Here is a 19,765-nt window from a genome sequence, read left to right on the forward strand (position 1 = left end):
GCTCTAGTGATTTTATTCCATATTCATCTAATGCTCAGAGTAAAAATATAGTTCCAGTTTATTTTTTAAGTCACATAAGTATTATCTACAATAACCAAATATGAACCTCGCAATGAAAAAAAAAACATAATATGGATTTTGATTTGTTGTGTGAGATGGTTTTAGAAGCTCCTGAAGAGTAACCTGCCTTTATTGCTACCAAGGTGGCCAATCTGCTTCAGGACTGTATCTGGTGTTACAGAAGAGTAAAATTAGCCACCTGCAAATTGTCATCACACCATTTTATAGGTGTGAGTTGAAAATTGGGTAATATATCTACTAACATAAATACAGATTACAGTATTTAACTCTGAGCAAATCTTAAAAAAAGTAAGTACAAAATTCAGTATGTGAAGATAAAATTCCACACATAAATCAGTTCATCTCTGAAACATCTCCCTGCGACAAAACTTCTTCTTAGCAGAGAATTAACAATAAATTCTACCGATTTTCCAGCCTAAATAACATCCCTAGCTAATCAAGGGAACTCTTCAACGAGGAATATTTTTGTGTGTGTGTTTCGTCTTTTGTCTGAGAGATGTCAGAAACTATGAAAAAAAACCCAAAACTTAGGATCACCTGTTAGGTCTGTCTGCCCAGAACGGTCTGTTCAGGAGTGACAGCACAGGACTGTCCCCGGCTGTGCTTCTACCAGTATTCTGCCCGTTTTGGCTTTCGGTTGTACGAGCCAGGGACCTTACACCTTGGCACCCATGGCTCCTGGGGAGAGCAGGCCCCTGGAAATGGTGGCTGCAAAGGACGGAGAGAACAGCGGTCACAAAAGAGAGGACAAATGGGAGGATACAGTGAGCAAGATGTGGAAAATGTGTTTCCTCTCAATTGTTACTGCTGCTGGAGCTTTTCAAACACGTCACCTTGCAAGAAAGATGGTTTGGGATACAATGTTGTGGAATTCAGTGTAAGAATTCACTCATTTGTCCCCACCTTATTTAAAACACTAACTGAGCCGTCATTCTCTTATTGTGCAAATATTTAATGCCTTGTTTAAACATTGTGCAATTGAACACTTCAAAAATTATTGTTCTGTTGCAATAGTTATTTAACCATGACATACATTGAATCTTTATAAAACCAGTGTCAGAAAAAGCCAGTATTTCAAGGGGATTTTTATTGCTATCAGCTATAAGTAAATGTTAGCTTCAAACAAATTAAAATAGTTGGTGTGTGGGGCGAGGGGTCGTGACTTAGCATCCCTCTGGATCTGCTGGGAGGAATTTAATATGAACAGTGCATTAGAGGCTTCCTTTCAGACCCTATCTTTTGGAGACCTGGAGCACTGCCCAAACATCTCTGGAGAGGCAGTATGGCTGCAAGAGCTGTACAAAGGCTGGCAAGACCCTAACCAAACATCACAGCTCTGCCCAACCTTCCAGCTGAGCTCCTCTGTGACAGCCATCAGTAGTACAAAATACTCAAATAGGTGTGTATTCCTATCAGCATTTCATCTCTAAATGGCTGCTCTAATTTCTATTTATTTTTAAACGGGCCTGAGCATGTGTCCAGGATTACAGTTTTACAAGGCAGAATTGTGATTTCAGTTTATTAACAGGCATTATTTATTGCTTGTGTTTATTCTTGGCTCTGTATGATTGTATCGCACTGGGCATGTAAGGGACTTGTTTGCTGGGGCCAGTCTATAAACTAAGATTTCTCTGTTCCATACCTGTTCCGTAATCAAAAGAAAATTATCCAAATAGGTTAACAAAATGTTCTGTGTCTCCTTTTAATCTTAGAATAACAGTGATAAAAATCTGCAATGATTTACTCCCCCTGGTTGTAATACATGGCCTTTCGCTTTTCTTGGGTTTAGGTCATTTCATATATATTCCAATTTCCTAGCAAGATATCATTTCTGATTCCATTATTTATTTCTTAAATTTAGCCATCTGCTACGAGCCCATCTCTTTTCTCAAGCCCGCCAACCCCCAAACAAAGTCCATCCCAAGAAATACCCTCCAAACCTTTCACGCTGACCCATCGAGTGCTCACTTTTCTGCCAGACTCCAGAGGTGCTGGCACCGCAACATGTGTGGCGTCAGTATTGCACCCTTGATAAAGGTTAAGAAGCTAAAAAATAGCTGTAAATGCAGTAAATCTTAGCTTTGTGACTATTCCCCAAGGCAGATGACTTTAAATGTGGTCCTATTATGAAATACACCCTCGAGAAAACCCAAAAAAATCGGTGTAGTGTATTGCATTAGTCAGCTGAAACGGTTAAAGATGTGGTGGAGTGACACACAGTTTCAAGCTGAATTCCCCAGGTACATACGATACCACCATTAAAGAGAGTATCCAAACTGCACGTGCTTTGTGTTACCAGAATTGATGCTAGCACATTTACACTGCGACCGCTGTTCATATTTGGGGAAGTACAATAAAAGAGGATACTGTAAATGCTCATGTGCTTGAGAATTTCTGTGCTTCTCTGTTTCACTAGGTTCACAAAGGTTTTTCTGCACTTACATGTGTCACACTGTAAAAGGAATTGACTTGATACTCTAAAGCCACAGTAGATTGAAAGAAATGCCGCGTGGCTTCAAACACCTTAGGGAGAGAGAGTACAATGGGAGATTAAAGGTGATTTACACCATCAAACATCGCTTCTGAACTGGAGGAGCCTCCAAGCAACAAGACCAGAAGTCCTGATGGATAGTTCACTGGAAAGGTTTGCCAACAGCACAGGGGCGGTTAAAAGAGAACTCTGAAGCTTGCTCGCGACCGTTTCACTTTTATGGGATGTTGGCATGTGCTTTAAAAGCAATATAAAAATATACGAAATAATGGAAACAGATGGCATCAATCAATTTGCAGGTTTTTGGCCAGAAGGGCTTACTAGACCTTCTTGACTGACATAGGTGTCGCAGTCCCTTACACATCAAGTGGTATTCTTGTACTGACCCAAGTAACTTGCATTTAAATGATGGCTTTCAAGTCCTTTCACTGTTCTGCATTTCCTGGCTCTAACAATTCTGGTCAAAATCAATCCCATAAGTTTAACAGGAGACCAAGTCAAAGGCCTTGAAGGTAATTCATGTCACAGGGAGGTTTATTGGCTTCAACTGCTTTCTCTTTTCTTGTTTATTTTTCTATTAGTTCCCTACAGAACTACACAGCAAACTTCCCCATAGGCCAAATGACACGTATTATCCATAGGTTTTTAGAAAACTTGTCTGTTGTACACTCACTCAAAGTATAGGTGAATTCTTTTTGGCTTTAATGTAGCCTGCCCTTTTGTAAAAATGCAATGTATCATAGATTTTGAGCACTAACACCTGTGGGAAACACAGCCTGTGTTGAGTGACATATATAAAATCCATGAGGAAAATTCTGTGACCTGGGTGTGCAAGAATGGCATATGTTGCTGCTGCCACTGAACACATACGTTTGTCTTTTAAAAGAAAAATCTTATCCATAACCAGAAAGATTTAAAAATAGTCGGAAGCCTTCAGAAGCAAATTTCCCTGAAAAAAAATGAGCCATGCTAAAAACAACACGCATATTTTTATGCCTATGTGTAACCACAGGCAAGGTCAGCCCAGCAATGCATTAGAAGATCACTTATTCCAAGCTTGATTTATCCAGCAAAAAATTTGGAGACTAATTACACAGAAAATAAGCTCTTGTGATTAATAATTGGGAATAAAATCAAGCCATAATTATTGACGGAGGGGAAAAAAAAGCCATAAACAATTCACTTAAAATCAAGTAACAGAGCTTGTTTTTAACTACAGCAAGATGCTGAAGTTAGAACTGGAAAAGTTGCAAAACAAAATAAACTGAAGTTTGTCCAAATTCATTGTATTATATTACAGTCATCTGTTAGTGATTAGAAGCCAGTGAGGTCTGTTGTAAAATGGTTACAAAGGATATAGAAATAGTCTTCAAATATGAAACAAATTAGGAATAACTGGCCTCTAAACAAGCATTTGATGTATGAAAGAAGATGGTAAGAAAATGAAAACCTCAGAACGCTTTTTAGACCAGCTGCCTGAAACAACCCTCATTTCCATTTCTAAAGGGTCCAAGTCAGATGTGACCATAAGCATGATGCAAACCACCGCACAATGCTAATGTTGGGAAATTTGCCATAATGTACAGTTTGTTAAAGAAGAACAGAGAAAGGAAGCATAAGAGAGGCTTATTAACATGTAACTTACACCACCACCGTCATCTTTGAGTCTGGACCAAGTTAACTGGGATGAGAGGTAAATAGATATTACAGACGGACAAAACCTACATGCACCGCATTCTAGCTAACTAGAATATATATGTCACTTCAAGTTAGATCACTCACTCTGGTTCCTTTTGTTCAGATGTTATATGCTACAGAGCTTCGTTTTTACTGTCACCAAAAAGCCTGAAGCAAATAAGCAGAGCCTAGCTTGAGGCCTGGTTGTTAGATGATGCACTTTCAGCTTTTAAGGGCCGCATAAAATCCGGGCTTAAAACAAATAAGTTTTCTAAATGTTGTGGAAGGAGCAGATGCCTGGTTTTGTACATATTTAGGAACATCCCCCCAGCCCTGACCTGGACTCGTTCAGCAGCTGAACTTTTATTTTCCCACCTCAAAATGCTTTGTAAATTCAGAGTCATATTTGATCAACAGCAAATTATAGCAATATAATTTCTACAGCAATTTAGGAAATTGCCATGGAAATTCCTCCTGTCCCTGCTTTCTGATACAGGTAGTCTGTCCTTGTCATACTGACCCTCGGGTCTCGGTTACTCACAGCCTCTTTGTTGCACTCGGGAGGAAGGAAACAACCATATCACTGGCAGTGATGCTGACCGAGAAAGCAGGAAAAGGAGGAGAACCTAAGAGGGAAAAGGAAGTACATAGGAAGTCATGGATGGGTCAGACCCTCATGGCTCAGTACTGAGACATCAGGGTTTTGCAGGCTTTGCCAGCACGAGTGACAAAGAGCTAGATATACAAGCTCTCACCTCTCTGAACTCCCACAAAATCTAAGACATCAAACCCCTGAGCATGAAACCTCTGTGCAGGGTGGTTTTAACTTCTTCCCTTGACGAGGGACAGCTGCAGCACATGAGTGTGGTAATCTCGTGAGCTGGAGAAGCTATTGCCCCTCGCATCCTCGCCTTCTCCCTCCCCACCCTCTGCCACGCGTCCTGCACCAAAGCTTTTCTCACCAGATCCCTGCTTCACCTCGCTGCTTGCCCTTCCATGGCCTGTGCTTCCTCCGCTCCCACGATGTCCCCAGCTGCTCGTCCTACCTCCAGAGCGCTGCTGTCAGAAACGAAGTGCATGAAGCGAACTGGTAGCATCAGGAAACAATTGGCGCTGCTCCAACCCCTCCAGTGTTAGCTAAGGAGAATCACGCTTTGTATTTCATTTTAAAAGTAACATCGGAGCTGTCGTCGCCGTGAGGATGAATGAGAAAAGACTGGATCTTGGTTTCTTCCAGCTAAACAGAAAATATTGGAGACAAACATGGCAAGTGTCCCAATAAGGAAAAAATTAGCCTGATCCCTCTGCAAAATTTTATAAACACTTGCCCCAAAAAATATATGAAAAATGCCATTACCCTCTAATAAGCAGCTGTGTGAGTCCAGATACGATGTTAAGTAAAGAAGTGCATTGTAAAACTGGGAGAGATGTCAATTAATCAAAAACTAACCTTTCTATATGCGATATAACTCAGACGCAGAGAAGTTTGGCCCCTAAACCAGATAAAAGAAACTTAATTTGCTGCGTAAGTTATTGACAGTGTCAATTAAGACTGAAGGCAAAAACTCCAAACTGCATAGCTGCAGACTTTCTCTTGGATGCTGAACTTACTGAAATTGCCTGAATTTACTAAAACTTTACCGTCTTCTAGTACAATTGGTATCAGAGAACAAACTTTTTTTTTTCCTAATACAAGTCCTGGAGGAAACTGCCACACACGTTACGCAGACTCTCGGGGGATGAAAAGAGAAAGCTAAATAATGACAAAGAAGGAGATGGGAAAAGAAGGCGTTTGTACTTCTGTCTGGAACTTATCGTAGCGTATTACAGAAAAAAAACCATCAGGCTAGGGTAGGACTACAGGCGCTGTCAAAGGATACTGAGCTAGATGAGCTCTTGGCCCGACCCGATACAGCTGTCTTTGTCTAACATTTTCACCCAAAACACAGCCCATTTCTCTTGAGGTACTTGAGAACTTGTTACAAAGAACTTGTAACAACGGATTTGTTAACAAGACACAAAAAGGAATCAAGAAAGCTGCAGAAGGGACAAAACAGAAATGGCACAGGGTTTCTGGGAAGGTAAGAAGAAAGGAAGGAACCACGTTTGCATCTGCTACCCCAGCAGAAGGAAAGAAAAGAGCATGCGAGAGAATGTGAAGATACAAACTATTATTTATTGAAAGTATTTCAGGAAGGAAAATCATAATCACCAACAAAGTCAGGGCAATTAAATGAGTTGGGTGGCACAGAAAATGGTGTAATAAAGAATGTTATTATGCCTTTACTGTAATAATTCTCTCCCTCAATTAGGAAAGCCTCAAAAATACTGGATTTCAAGTTCTATGAAAAAGTGTTACAGTAATAAAGGCAACTTAATGCTCCATGAGAGGCAGTCTGAGTCTTTAACCAGTCCAGATTCACTTCCTTGGTGTCCCAGCCCAGAAGCATGCCCCAATACACATGCAAAAGCATAAAAAATAGATTCCCAGCTGTGCATACTAATACCCATCTGCTCGAATGGTAATGGAGTAGGTCATTAAAAAAACAGCATTTTTAACCCAGGAAGTATTGCAGTCTTTTACGTTATACCACATTCAGTCTCTCCGAACGTGACGCTTCCAGGAGTAGCCAGGCAGCAAGCCCACTTGCGTCCGAAAAACCATCTGAAGGGAATCTGGCTGCCGGGCTGCTGTCTCAGTTCATTTTCCTCACGCTACAAGAGATAGGACCATACCAGTTCCAGAAAATTCACTTGGTGAGATTTATTGCAGGGAGGAATGCTTCCTTCTGCTTCTTGGGCATAATTTTTGGAATATTTCAGCTGTGTCTCAGGGAAAGTTTGTCTCTCTCTAAGCGAGCCTGTTTAGTTCTGGGAAGCGTTGAGTTGCCGTGACGCTGAGAGGGAGATAAATGGTTTTTTCCACATAATTACCTGTATTTGTTCTGATACACCTTACTATGATGGCACATCTGTCTCAGAGCGGCGGTCTCCCACCTCACACAGGCACCCCTCATGGCTGAGGGGGCCGGGGCTGTCTGAGGGGGGCCGGGGGGCCTGAGGCTCCCCTCAGACAACCCCCGTTCCCCCTCAAGCCCCCCGGCCGGGCTGAAGCAGGTGGGAGGGATGAGGGGAAGGGGAGTAGCCGAAGAGACCGGAGTTTCCCCGAGCGCTTCCCGGCACTGACAGCGGGCGGAGGGAGGGCGGGAGGCAGCGGGCCGGGCCCCCCGCTATTAGTACCGGCCCTCGGCGGAGCCCGCCTCAGTGCGGAGCCGCCCCGGTCACCCGCCGTCCCTCAGCAGCATGCAGGGGCTCAGCGCCGCGCCGTCCGCCGCCTTCCTCCTCCTCCTCCTCCTCCGCCTCAGCGCGCCGCTGCTGCCGGCGGCCGCGGCGCGGGGCGCCGAGCGGGAGCTGGACCCCAGCAGCCGCCTGGCCGCGGGGGCGGCGCGGGTGGCACTGCACTACCTCAACTTCCAGGCGGCGTCCCCCGGCGCGCTGCAGGCGCTGGGGCAGGTCCGCAAGGCCACCGTGAAGGTAGGGGGAAGCCGGCGGGGCAGGGCGCGGCGGGAATCGGGGTGGCTGCGGCTCCGGAGGAGCGCGGGGCGGGCGGGGGGGCTCCCCGGGCGGGCAGGCGCCGTCTTTAAAGTGACGCTGGGGAAAGCACAATTAGCAATAATTATTATAATGAAAGAGTGGGGCAGTGGCGCGGAGCCGAGCCGGCCTGAGGTAGCGCGGCCCCGCGCTGGGCAGCGGGCGCCTTCCCGCCTCCCTCAGGGCGCCGCTGTCCCGCCGCCCCTTCCCTCAGGGCGCTCGGGGCAGCCGGGTCCCCTCAGAGGGGAGTGAGGGTCCACCTCGAAAGGTCACTAACTTATTCATGACTTAAAGAGCCCCCAAATCGAAGCCCATTGTGCCCCATATGGTGGTTGAGGTTGCTCCCAGTGCCCTGTCCTGGAATCAGAAGCAGCATAGCACAGATGAGGGAAAGAGGAAACCGAGGCACGCGGCGGGCGCATGATGGAAAGAAAACAGCTTGGTAAGGAAACATCTTCAGCAGACCCGCTTCTGGAGCGACCATCTACTTTGTGTGAGCAGGGACAGAAAGGACTTGGCTTTCTATCTCTGGAGACCAAGAGCTTCAACTAAAGGCAATGCAGTTCTCATCAGAAAACATGCCTTTTTCTTCCAAAAAACATGTCAAACCGAGGTGACAGAAAGGGGTGGGCATCCTAGATAGGAGCAGCTACAGGGACAGAGCTTTCACTTAACGGAGAGCTTGTCAGGGATGCTCAAGGCGGTGCCCAGGACACGCCTGGTGTACCCACACCCTGCCTGCCTAGGTTCCACAGCCCGCCCCGACTGCCAGGGCCCCCGCCGCTGCCCGCAAGCACCTGCCACTCAGCCTTCTCTTCCTTTGGCCACAGGTTTGGCTGTTTTCTGGGTTTTGGGTTTGGTTTTTTTTACAGCTTACTCTGTTTCTGAAAGTAAGAGAACGGGCAAAAACTTCCGGGGAACATTTGTCCAAGGCGGTGGATCCTGGAAGGAAACCACTACCTTCCTGGAGAGCTGAGGAGGGTCTAAGCTATTGCAGTGGATGGGATTTAAAACCAGCCCTCTCATCTAGTCTTTCTCTCCAGGCTAGTGCTGGGCAGCTCCTTAAAGTTGGTTGTTTTGGATTCCCAGTCTGAAGTGCCAAATGCAGCACTGGATTCCACTGGATCCTTTTCATGGCCCCGGTATCTGAAAAGGAGATCTTACAACATTTGTCCTTCAGCATCTGCACGGCTTGTTCAACTCAGGCCATCGCTCCTAAAACTGAGAATAAGATGGTGTAGTGTAAAAATCTTCCCTTTCAAGAAAGAAGTTCCAAGCCGGCCTAAAGCACTTAGGACGTACTATTGCGGTCCTTACGACATTGAACTTGAGCTTCAATCTTTCACATAAATCCCAGTTGACAGTGGTTCCAAAACTATTTGAAGCCTGAGTTGCACACAATATTTAACAGACCAGAATAATTTCCAATTAAATTTGACAAAACACAAATTACTGCATAACAATTCAGAATTTGTGTATTACTTCGTATAACGCAAGGCTGAAAGACAGCATTAGTTGTGCTACCTGTCCGGGAATGCAAACACAATGTCCTGCTATAGATTTATCTGAGACCATACCCTTTAGGTAACTGTTATCATCATTCGCAAACATGTCATTAAACATAGAGCTTAATAGGTGCTGAGCCTGGACATGCTAGTGTGACATTTCATTCTTCTTATGAAGTTGCTGCAGACACCTATGACAGGAATTTACTGATGTTTGATACTTCTCTTGAAATGTACAAGTGCTCCTTCTATATTTACTGGGCACTTTACTGAGTAGTGTGCATATGTATATATTTACATATACAAATGCTTGTGCCCCTTTTAAGCACACCAGCATGGCCTCTGGGAGCAGCATGTGCTGCTGGAAGCAGTGCACTTCTCTAGTAGAGATGTATCAGAAGTAAGGGGTTGGTGCAGATCCTGTTTCCAACCCCAGCATAACTGAATACTTGCAAGGTAGTTTTGGTTGTGGGGAGGGCAAGGGACTTTTTCCACCCACTGTCAGCCACCTACCTTTTAATATAGGAAAGAAAAAAATGGGTTCATTATAGAGAAGTGAAATGCCTCATTATTTCCTCACAGTACTGATGCTGTAGGAGTTTGCTGTAACCCCTTTCTGCAGTTTATTTCCCTTTTTCTTTGCACACTCTGTGAAAACAAGAGTAGAAATGTACTAGACATGGTCACTTCCTTCTTTCCTGTCCTCCACTGTAAAAAAATGAAAAGAATTTCCTGGAAGGAATGTGCTATATTATGTGAATGCAAGAGACAGAAATGTTGGGGTTTGGGGGGTTTTGTTTGGTTGGTTGGGTTTTGTTCTTTTAATTTTTTTTATGAAGGCTAGTTGCCTATTGGTTAGTGTATTACTGGATCTATTAAAAATAGGATACTTTTATCAGGGAATTTAATCATGAGCACTGTATTTTAAAACTAACATCACTAGCCAGTGAAATTGTGGTAATTAGAAACAGGACTGGAGACAGTCACCAGTATGGTAACTCTGTTAGATGTGAAGGATTTTTCAAGTTCAGGTAAAATGAGACTTCAGTGCTTTTCTCTCCTAGCAACAAATAGTAGAGATATGCCAAACATACAATAATTCCTTCCTTACCATTGGCTGCACTTTTCTTTTTGTTGTCCCTTCTCATTGATGTGGGGTTTTCTTAAGTATCTCCTAGGAAACAGCAGCATGCATCTCATGGAATTGTTGACAGCTGCACTTTAAAATGCATTTTTGAGAAGAGAAGCATTAGTGTGTGGCAGCTGAAGAGCCTAGAATTCAAGAGAGAAACTTTCAAAACACTGAAGTAGCAGTCTTCCATACTGAGCTGTCCTGGGAATCATAACTGAGCAGTAGGAAGGTGAACCAGGAGGTGAAGTCTAAAGGTAAAGCTAGGTAATCTCTTGGCTAAACGGCAACATTTGCTTCAATTGGACTACAAAATACAATTTTACAGATGGAGATTTCTCTTCACAAGCTCATCATGACACAGAACAGAGCAATATCAGGACTATGGTCCTAATATTAGAAGTCAGTTAAAAGATTTCTACTTATTTCCAACAGTCAGGACCCAGTGTTAGGGTGAGAAAGGTAGATTCAGTGGCAGGGTAGGTAAATTGTCTAGGGCAAGCTAGCTGCAGAGAGGTAGAGAAAATAGCCACCTCTGCTGGCTTTTCCCTCCTGCCTGGGGCAGCCTGAGCACGTACCTGGCTGCTTGTGGATCAGACATCTCCAGAAGCCACGGGCCACCCAAGCTGGCTTGCAGGGACCGTGGCAGGGCTTCGAGGTGGGAATCCCCCGAGGCAAGACCCCAAAGGACACGTCTCTCGCTCCTCTCTCAGCAGTGCTGGCTTCTCCATGCTTAGTGATCAGGTCAGCCCTCTGATCCAGCGACCCAAAACTGGTGCCAGGGAAGAAATGCTGGTGGGGAAACACGCAGGAGAAGAGATAGAAACCTGCGGCAAGGGGCGAGAGAGGGATGACCCTTTTCCGTGCCAGTGGGGAGACAGAGCAGTGTGAACCAACTGCAAAACCGCCTCCTTTGGGACCTGGAATGAAACCGCTCTTAAATTGCCATTCTGGCCTTTACAGTACTAAAAATCTGTCATAACGGTTGCAATAATTTTGAGCCCAGAAGTAAAACAATCCCGTGACCCAGATATTCAGTGGAAAAATGAATTACTCACTTGTTTTCTTCTCTTTTGGACACTTTTATCTTTGGCTGCTTTCAGCCAGCCATCATTGTGTGATGTCAAATATTCCTGAGCTCTGATTTAACTCGTATTATGTGATGGTTTACACTGATGCATTTTGGGATAATAGTGGAAAATAATAGTGGAAATAGAAGTGATGGTTTTCTTCAAGACTAGAAATACTTTTGTAAAAGTTAAAATTATTTCATGCCACATGTACCTTCTCCCTCTCCCTGGTAAGATCAAAGAAGCTCTCTGGTATGCATACCCAGATTGAATATGTATTTTAGCTGTGTAGCGCCCCTTGAAAGCTTTCTAGGTGAGTAGTGCTGCTATGGTAGAGTTGTTGCAAATGAAAAGAGAATCTCTTTTTAAAAACCATATAAGCACAGAATTACGTATTCTTTTTAAAGACAATATTTACCAGGTCATTAGTCATGAAGCTTCTTTATATCCTTCTATTGAGAAGAATCAGAGGCTGAATAATTAGTTAATAAAAAGTTTCAATTGATTTTGTTTTCTTCATTAGTGCTTGATATCAAGCAAATGCGATGAAACTGCTGAGATATTTTGTCAGAATCTGATTACTATTCTCAAAGTTATCACAGCTGTAAAAACAATTTTTTCTTTAGCAGACAGAACAGGTGACACCAATGCAAGAACAAATAATATTGGAAGAATAGTTGAACGTATTTTAAGTGACCAAATACGCTGGACAGAAAAGATCCGGCTTAACTATAAAAGAGCTTCTGTTACAGACTTTGAGACCCTGATGTTGTAACTGGGAGTGCACAGCAGGCTGCTGTACTGTGCCCCTTGAGGAAAATGTTGAGCAGGAAACACCATCCGCTATCATCCGTTACATCAGAGCTAAGCTTCTCCTGCTTCAGAAGTGTTGTAGTCCCACCGACTCTATTTCAGATTCTCTCATCTGTGGTAGTGATGACAAGAAAAGGAATAAGCCTAGGTCACTGTGCTTAAAAAACACCCATACTTGATCAAATGAAGAATGTTAGAAACAACAGCGGTAACACCTCTTGGGTAGCTTTACAATAATTAGAAACTTAGACTTAACTGCAGTGATTATCGTGAGAGATTAGACCTTTCAGTGCCACAAATTACTGATTCTTTTGTAAACCTGCATTTCAGAAAGCTAGTTTTTACCATTTTGCTATGCCAAGAGTGTCTGCTCATGTCAGTCTACGTCATTTTGAGGACACTGTAGCCAATGCACAAAACGGGGGCAGGAGAGAAGGGGAAAACGAGGAGGCAGAGAAGAGATTATAAAAGTCTGAGCTCATCCTCTCTCCATTCCCTTCATGGTGTCAGCTGGGTCCAGCTCCAGACGTGCCTCGTTGATGAAATCCCCTCTTGAAGCTCTACAAAGTAGAGCAAGTGACTAAACCAACTGCCCTCTTTATCTGCAGTGTGTAAATCCGTGTATGTACTAAAGGCAGGTGCTGGGCTGATGGCCTTGCCCTGGGAATGGAACTTTGCTAACACCATGCTATTAACGGCTTCCTGGAAGAAAGTATGAGGGGAACACAAAGGCCCAAGTTTAGATAAATAAAACACGTGCACATTTGCTTTGGGTTCTAATCTTCACAATTGTGCAAACAGGCAAAATTCCCCTCCTGTTTATTTGGTTTTTAAAATACAATACTCTTCAGATAAGACTAGCAAATCAGTGCTGTTGCTGGAATACAGCAATTTGACTTAAATGTACACTTTAAAATGCAGCTTGCATGCTCCAGTAAAATGCATTTTCTTCACGCTACTTCACACATGCCGCACAAAGGAAAACCTATGTAACAATATATCCTACGCCAGCAGCAAATGGAAGCAAGAAAAGGTTTGTAAGAAGGGAGAATGCCTCTTACTAAACCAGGTAATATACACAAAAGAAACAAACTTTCAGACACAGAAGTGACTTGGCTTGTATTTCGGAAAGCTCCTCTAATAAATCACAGTATAGCATACAAAAAGACTTATTTTCTTTCATTTATTTCTGGCTGATTTAATCAAAGGAAAGGCTTGGAAATGTAGCAAACAGTTGAACAACACTTAATGTCATTTTACAAAGAATTACATTTACAAAGAATAAATAGAAAGTTTTCCACACTATTTGTTACTCAGACTCCCCACTCAAAAATAAATATAGAAATTTCAAAAGTGAATATATAAGCGGGAGGAAAATATGAGACTGACTAATGAAGTAAAGAGCAGATAATGCAAACACTTTTTATTAGGCTCTGCTCTTATGCTATTAAATGAGACATTGATCCTCCTTCAGGGTAATTAATATTTTTCATGGCCAACATTAAAAGCTAGTTTCTGTTTCAGCATGCTTGGGGCCAGGCTGTGATATCCCACACCAAAAATAAAATTTCTTAACTGAACCATTTCCATCAGCAACAGGAAAAAGAACCATCAAAACAAACCGAAGAAACCCCAAATCCAAGGAAATGACGTATTTCAAAGGTGTACATTTCTAAGGCTTTTCTGATGTTTTGTGCTACAAGAGGTGCTACTGGCTGCTTCCCATCAGCAAGGAGTATGCTTTTATTTTTCCTTAACAAGTGGAATCTTGGATAGTTGATTGGGTAACTTAATGACTGGTATTTTCAGGGCAAAAGAGAGCAGACAGATCAGAATCCTGCTCTGACATGCTGTGTAGCGAAATTTGTCTCTTTCCAGTCACAATAGAAAAAAAAACTAGAAAATTTAGCATCCCTAAGATTAAATTAGCCTGTGTAATTCCTGTTCAGCTGTGAATCAGTCAGCAAGATTTGATTCATTTATATATATTCAAGGGCACTCTGATAGCCGGTGAAAAAATACCTCCTTGGAAGCTGAACACTGATTTGTAATTTTATTATTTTTAAAGTTACTTAGTATCAATCTGTCCTGTGAAGGACTTCGAGCTGCATTTTTCTTCTTGCCTATCTCTGTGAGGAAAGGCTTTAAAACATCCCTTAACATAAAGGTTATTTATTGTTGTTGTAGTTAAGACCCTTTGTGTTTGCTGCTAGGATCATCTCAATGTTCCATCATCAGGATTGATTTCCTGATGCAACAAGGCCATGAGGTAGCCATGGTGCCCTCGTTTTCCCTCCTCAGCGCTGACAGCCACACCTCAGCCAGTTACAGGACGTAAGGCTATAGTTACACTGATGGCTGAATCCTTCTCTCTTCCAGAGCATCCCAGACTCTGGTCACAAGTATTATCTGCAGTTCACTACCGAAGACTACAAAAGCAGGGTGAGTTTATGGTTCTCCATGTTTCCGCTGTCAGCATTGGTTAAATGAACATCAACATCTCCAAAACAGGGTACATTTAATTGCTGTCATAAATGGATCTTTCAAAATGGCAAGACTTACCTTTATGCTTCTATCTGCCTGTCCCGCACGGGGCACGGTTTACTCTTAGCATCGCCCAAGTATCTCATCTAACCAGTTCTCTGCCTCCACCAGGGTCCACGTGGTCAGAGCACCGTAGCTACCCACTTTGCTCAGTGCCTGAAGAGATTGTCTCGTTTGAGTCACATCAGGCAACCAATCGCCTCAGTGAAACTTTGGTCCAAACTCAGTGTCACAGTACGGTCCTCATTATCTGACTGTGGCTCCTGCTGTGTCCACACACCAAAATGAGAATCAAGAGTTGACAGTTGTGTGTTCTTTTTAACTATAACACCCTCTCTCCATTCATTCTGTCAGACAGTTGTCATTAGCAATTTTACTGTAAGCATCTGCTTTTCCATTACGCACACATTTTACGAAATTCAAATTATTTTCAGAATTTAATATGAAGCATGAGATTATTTTGGTTTCAAGGCTGAAGTATCATACAATGAAAGTCCCTGTTATCAATTAATGTTATTTCTTGAGAACTCTCAAACATATTTCCAGGACGATTTAGTGCATTTCTGCCACACTTTAATTAAAAAATTCTGTTAAATCACTTTACCCTTGTGGTTTTAACCTATTTACTTCTCTGGAAAAAAATTTATATCCTTCTAAAGCCTTTTTTGACTGCTGTACAGCTTCATACAAAGCATCTCATGAAGCCATATATGTACTCCACATGTATACCTCACATGTTAATACCAAGAGCTTTTTTTGAAGAATGTGTTGCTGGTAAATAAAATCTTCATTAAAGATAACACTTTTAAATTCTACTTTTACAGGAAAATGCCGGGAGCTGCCTTGCTACAGTGTTGTATCCAAAGACAAAGTCTCCGCCCGTTGTCAATATCAAGTGCATTCATACCAAAGACCAGAAGCAAATCCAAGAAGAGGACAACAGACTTTACCAAAAAATTAGGCATCAAACCAAACCAATAATTGGAAACAATATTCCAGGTATACTCCTCCAAGTAATCAATTGTATTTCATTTTCTCTCAAAGAGTCTGGGCACTTTTAAGAACATAAGCAAATGTACCTGCATTTTAAAAAGCAGACACATATATTTACAGTAGCACCCTAAAACCATAGAGCTAACTATCAAAACAATTCCACCTTGCCAGCAGTTCTTGGGGAGAAAAAAACCCTGCTGCATTTTAGCAATAACAGTAGTCAACACAGGTGTTGAAGGTGTTTTGGATTTTAAAACAAGCCTATGCAATTTTATATTCAAGTAAACACAAAACGTCCTGAAGTAATAACAACTGCCTCAACCCACACACCTTCCCAGCTGCGGGTGGATGTTCACAAGGGATGACTAACAGAATTTTTCCATCCTGGAAACAGGGTGCCCTGGTCCCTCTTTTCCTCCCGGCTAGGTAAGGACCTCCATTGTCGTGGATATTGGGTTTCTCACCTCCCTGTGAGGACCCTGCGAATAGCGTCTCCTGGCAATTTCAGTTCCATCACGCTTTCACACTTTTATTGTGACTGCAGGTTTAGTATCGTTCTCCTCCCTGTTCAAGACTGTAACACGTCTGAGGGAAGAGTCACTTCCCAGGAATAGTGCTACACCAGGCAAAAGTGTTCTGCTGTTTACCCTTTTTCTGCTGAACAGCCAGAATTAATTATTTTTACATTGCTCTCTTTCTCCCTTGCAGACAGCTATGGCAATATTGAACCTGCCCTGGAGCCAGTGTGGGCTCTGGCTGTTGCTGGCAGCAGTTACATCATGTGGGAAAAGTCAACGGAGAGCTTGGGTTACTTCATGGCACAAGTCAAGTCTGTGAAGCAGTGGGTAAGTGAAGTGGAAATTACACGTCTGCGTTACAGGAGCTAACAGAGTCTACCAAGCAGCAGAGAATAAAACAACCATCAACAGCTCACGCTCTCTGTAACGGGTGTGATTCTCCCGAAATCCCCGTGTCTTCTCCATACAAGTATCTCTACCTCTCGACAAGTATTTTGTCCAGGTTTTGGTCAAAAAATTTTACTAATTTGGACAAAGTTTGTTTTTCCTTGTTTGCACGAGTGGATCTGTTGGCTTCTGCAGGTTTAATCAAGAGATTTGAACATATGGTCCTGCAGTTCATCAGCCCCATTCTAAGTCGCTCCTAGTACTCTTTGCCCTCCTAGCCAAGCTCAAAGGTAGCATCAGTCTAGTACCTGACATACACTCTCTGGGGAACCAATCTTATACCTGCAGCATATAGAATAGGAGTTCCCAAAGCTTTGTTTCCCTCAGTCATCTGTGATCGGTTTTTACTCCCCATTTACTCAGAATGAGATTTCTCTGAAGGAGAAATTAATAGTCGGGTAAGATTCTCAAATTTATTTGAGGGTTAAACTCAATTAATGAGTGTCTGAGTCAGCCTAGTTTCATGTCAGAGAACAGTCAGACTGCAGAGCCATGCTGCAGTTAGCGCCTTCGAAGCTTTTATGCAGGCAGTGCTCCTAATTCCCCATCTTTCCACATACAAAACCTGTCTTGCTCCAGCCAAAGACCCACAGCCATCTCGAGCCCTGTTCATCTCGCTCCCTAAGTAAGCTAAATGCAGCCAAGTAAATCAGAGTAGACTCTAAACTTCAACAATATAACTTGGGTTCTTGATCATTTTTTTTCTCTTTGATACATGCCCAGGTAAGGAAAGATGACTTTATTGAGTTTGACTACACTGTCCTACTCCATGAAATTCCAACACAGGTAAGAAAGCATATGCATGTAATACCTCCTTTCATCAACAGAGGAACAGTATAAAGATCATAAAAGAAGTGTATTTTTAAAATTTTTAAATCTGTTCTCCAGGAAATTATTTCCTGTCACATGCGCCTCACTTGGCTTCCTGGTCACCCTCTGAAAGTGAAATACTTCTGTGCTTCAGAGAATCAGGGGCTCGAAGATGGATCTGGAATGGAATCAGGATCAGCTGCTGGGATTTTACATGAAAGGGGAGCAAATTTTTAAAAAAGATCATCAGCTTTATGTATGTGTATTAAATGAGAAAATCCTTGGGTTAAGAGACCTGGAGTTGTGACAATTTGTCTATACAAGTCGAACAGTGAATTTGAATGCTTTCACTAGTCTGTTTTGTTCTGGAATTAATTCCTATAGTTTCTTAAGCTGCAAGACTCATGTTCTAGTTCTACCTAAAAACTTTGCTACTACATATATACACACACAAGCTGATTTTATGTCACAAACTTACTGTTACTTAGAGTAACACAGTTTGTAAACAAAGTTAATATATTTGGATGAAAATCTTGAGAAAAGTGTTAATCTGTCACTAAGAAATATTTGTCTACTAATTTTTTTTTCCTTTTTTTTGGGATAGACACATGCTGATTTTTAACTTACATCTCCAATAAAACAAATACCGTTACGCAGGGTCAAGGTTGGGTTTTCTTTCACGATGCTGCTGTTGGACCCCAGCTTTCCATCTTCTCCCAGCGTCTGGCCTTTTTTAAAAGGATGCAGATGAGCGTAGGCAGCGAAATGTCTCCCTGCAAGGCCCTACGGATGCCGGTAACCAGAATCTGCACGGCCCTAGTCCCGCTGACGCACTGCCGTTCCCTGCAGTGTGAGATTACATAAAAATAAGTTTCTTCTCTCGTATTTGCCAAGGCAACTCAGAAAATATTGATGTAAGGAAAACATGTTTTGTCGTCTCCCCGCATCTGTCACCAGTCCAGAACACTGCAAGGCAGCGTCTGTCAGCCGGAAATGGAGGACGTTGTCTATTTACAGTACAACACAGTTGTTGCTATTTTACCTTGAACGAAACCAGACAGAACTGCAAAGACAGGAAGGCTCTGTACAGATGAGTTTCCACATTTGGGTTTGGTGGGGAACAGCCTGCTGCCAGAATTCCCCGTCAAACAGCTCTTATATTAATGACTGCCATGTCTTGTACCCGTCCTAAACACAACAAAGTCCTACTGCAAGAACATGGTTTTGTCCTTTCACACCCAATTCTCCATTTCGGTTTGCAGCAGACCCATTGTCCCGCCCTTGTTCTCCGAGATTGTGCCACACTGTCTCAAGTTTGGCATTTTTTCCTCACCATTAGCAAGATTCCTGCCAGCTTAAATGAACTCCTTATCAATAAGTACACCTTCCTTAGGAAAACAGGCGATGGGCTCTGCCCTCTGGGGTGGCTATGTTCTTTGTAACTTGTGGTATATCGCGCTATCATTGATCTATAATCGGTAATGATGATTAAGGTATTCAACATGAAAGCCCCCACTGGGGGATATTTAGGCTGGGTGATCTGTTATCCCCCCAAATTCAGGCATTTCACACAAGTGTATTCGAGTCTGATATACTTTTACTGACTGAAGCTTTTTATATCAGCACGTAATAGGCATTACAATAAATTCAGTGAAGCAGCATTTCACATACTCTTGGTGTTTTCTTTTGGGCTGGAAAAACATTTCTCATCATCAGAAGCATGAAATCAGAGCTTATAATGGCAACACTTCTTAAAGAAATTGGTGATGAAAATATTTTTTAGAATTCAAACAAGAAAATAGCATGGATTTTGCATTTTGGAGCTCTACTCGAGCAGTGCACTTAACCACAAGCTTAGTTTCCTCACCTTGTTTTTGCCACTGCTCTCCAGACCTAGACAGAGGATCAGGCACTTCCAACTGGCCAGATCAGTGGGACTTTGACTACTAATAAGCAGCACAAACTTACATTGGTTAAGAAACTGCACAACAGTAACTTCTGGACAAGTAGCAAACCTGTTGGAATTCAAAGGCAGAATTTCCACCAGCTTCTTCAGGGCCAAGATTTCAGTCAGCGGATCAGAACCTAAAATCACG

General features: G+C 42.7%; 1 protein-coding gene across 1 annotated transcript; it reads left to right on the forward strand.

The window, feature by feature from the left end:
- The first annotated feature begins 7,552 nt into the window (after positions 1–7,552).
- LOC104250511 (ovocalyxin-32) lies at positions 7,553–19,324 on the forward strand. Its single transcript, XM_059822917.1, has 6 exons — positions 7,553–7,783; positions 14,737–14,799; positions 15,726–15,900; positions 16,603–16,739; positions 17,583–17,645; positions 17,748–19,324. Exons 1-6 carry the CDS (start codon positions 7,553–7,555, stop codon positions 17,904–17,906), a joined length of 828 nt encoding a protein of 275 aa, XP_059678900.1. The 3' UTR covers positions 17,907–19,324.
- Positions 19,325–19,765: the final 441 nt, after the last annotated feature.

Source organism: Gavia stellata, chromosome 11, assembly GCF_030936135.1.
Source record: "Gavia stellata isolate bGavSte3 chromosome 11, bGavSte3.hap2, whole genome shotgun sequence".
NCBI classification, from domain to species: Eukaryota; Metazoa; Chordata; class Aves; order Gaviiformes; family Gaviidae; genus Gavia; species Gavia stellata.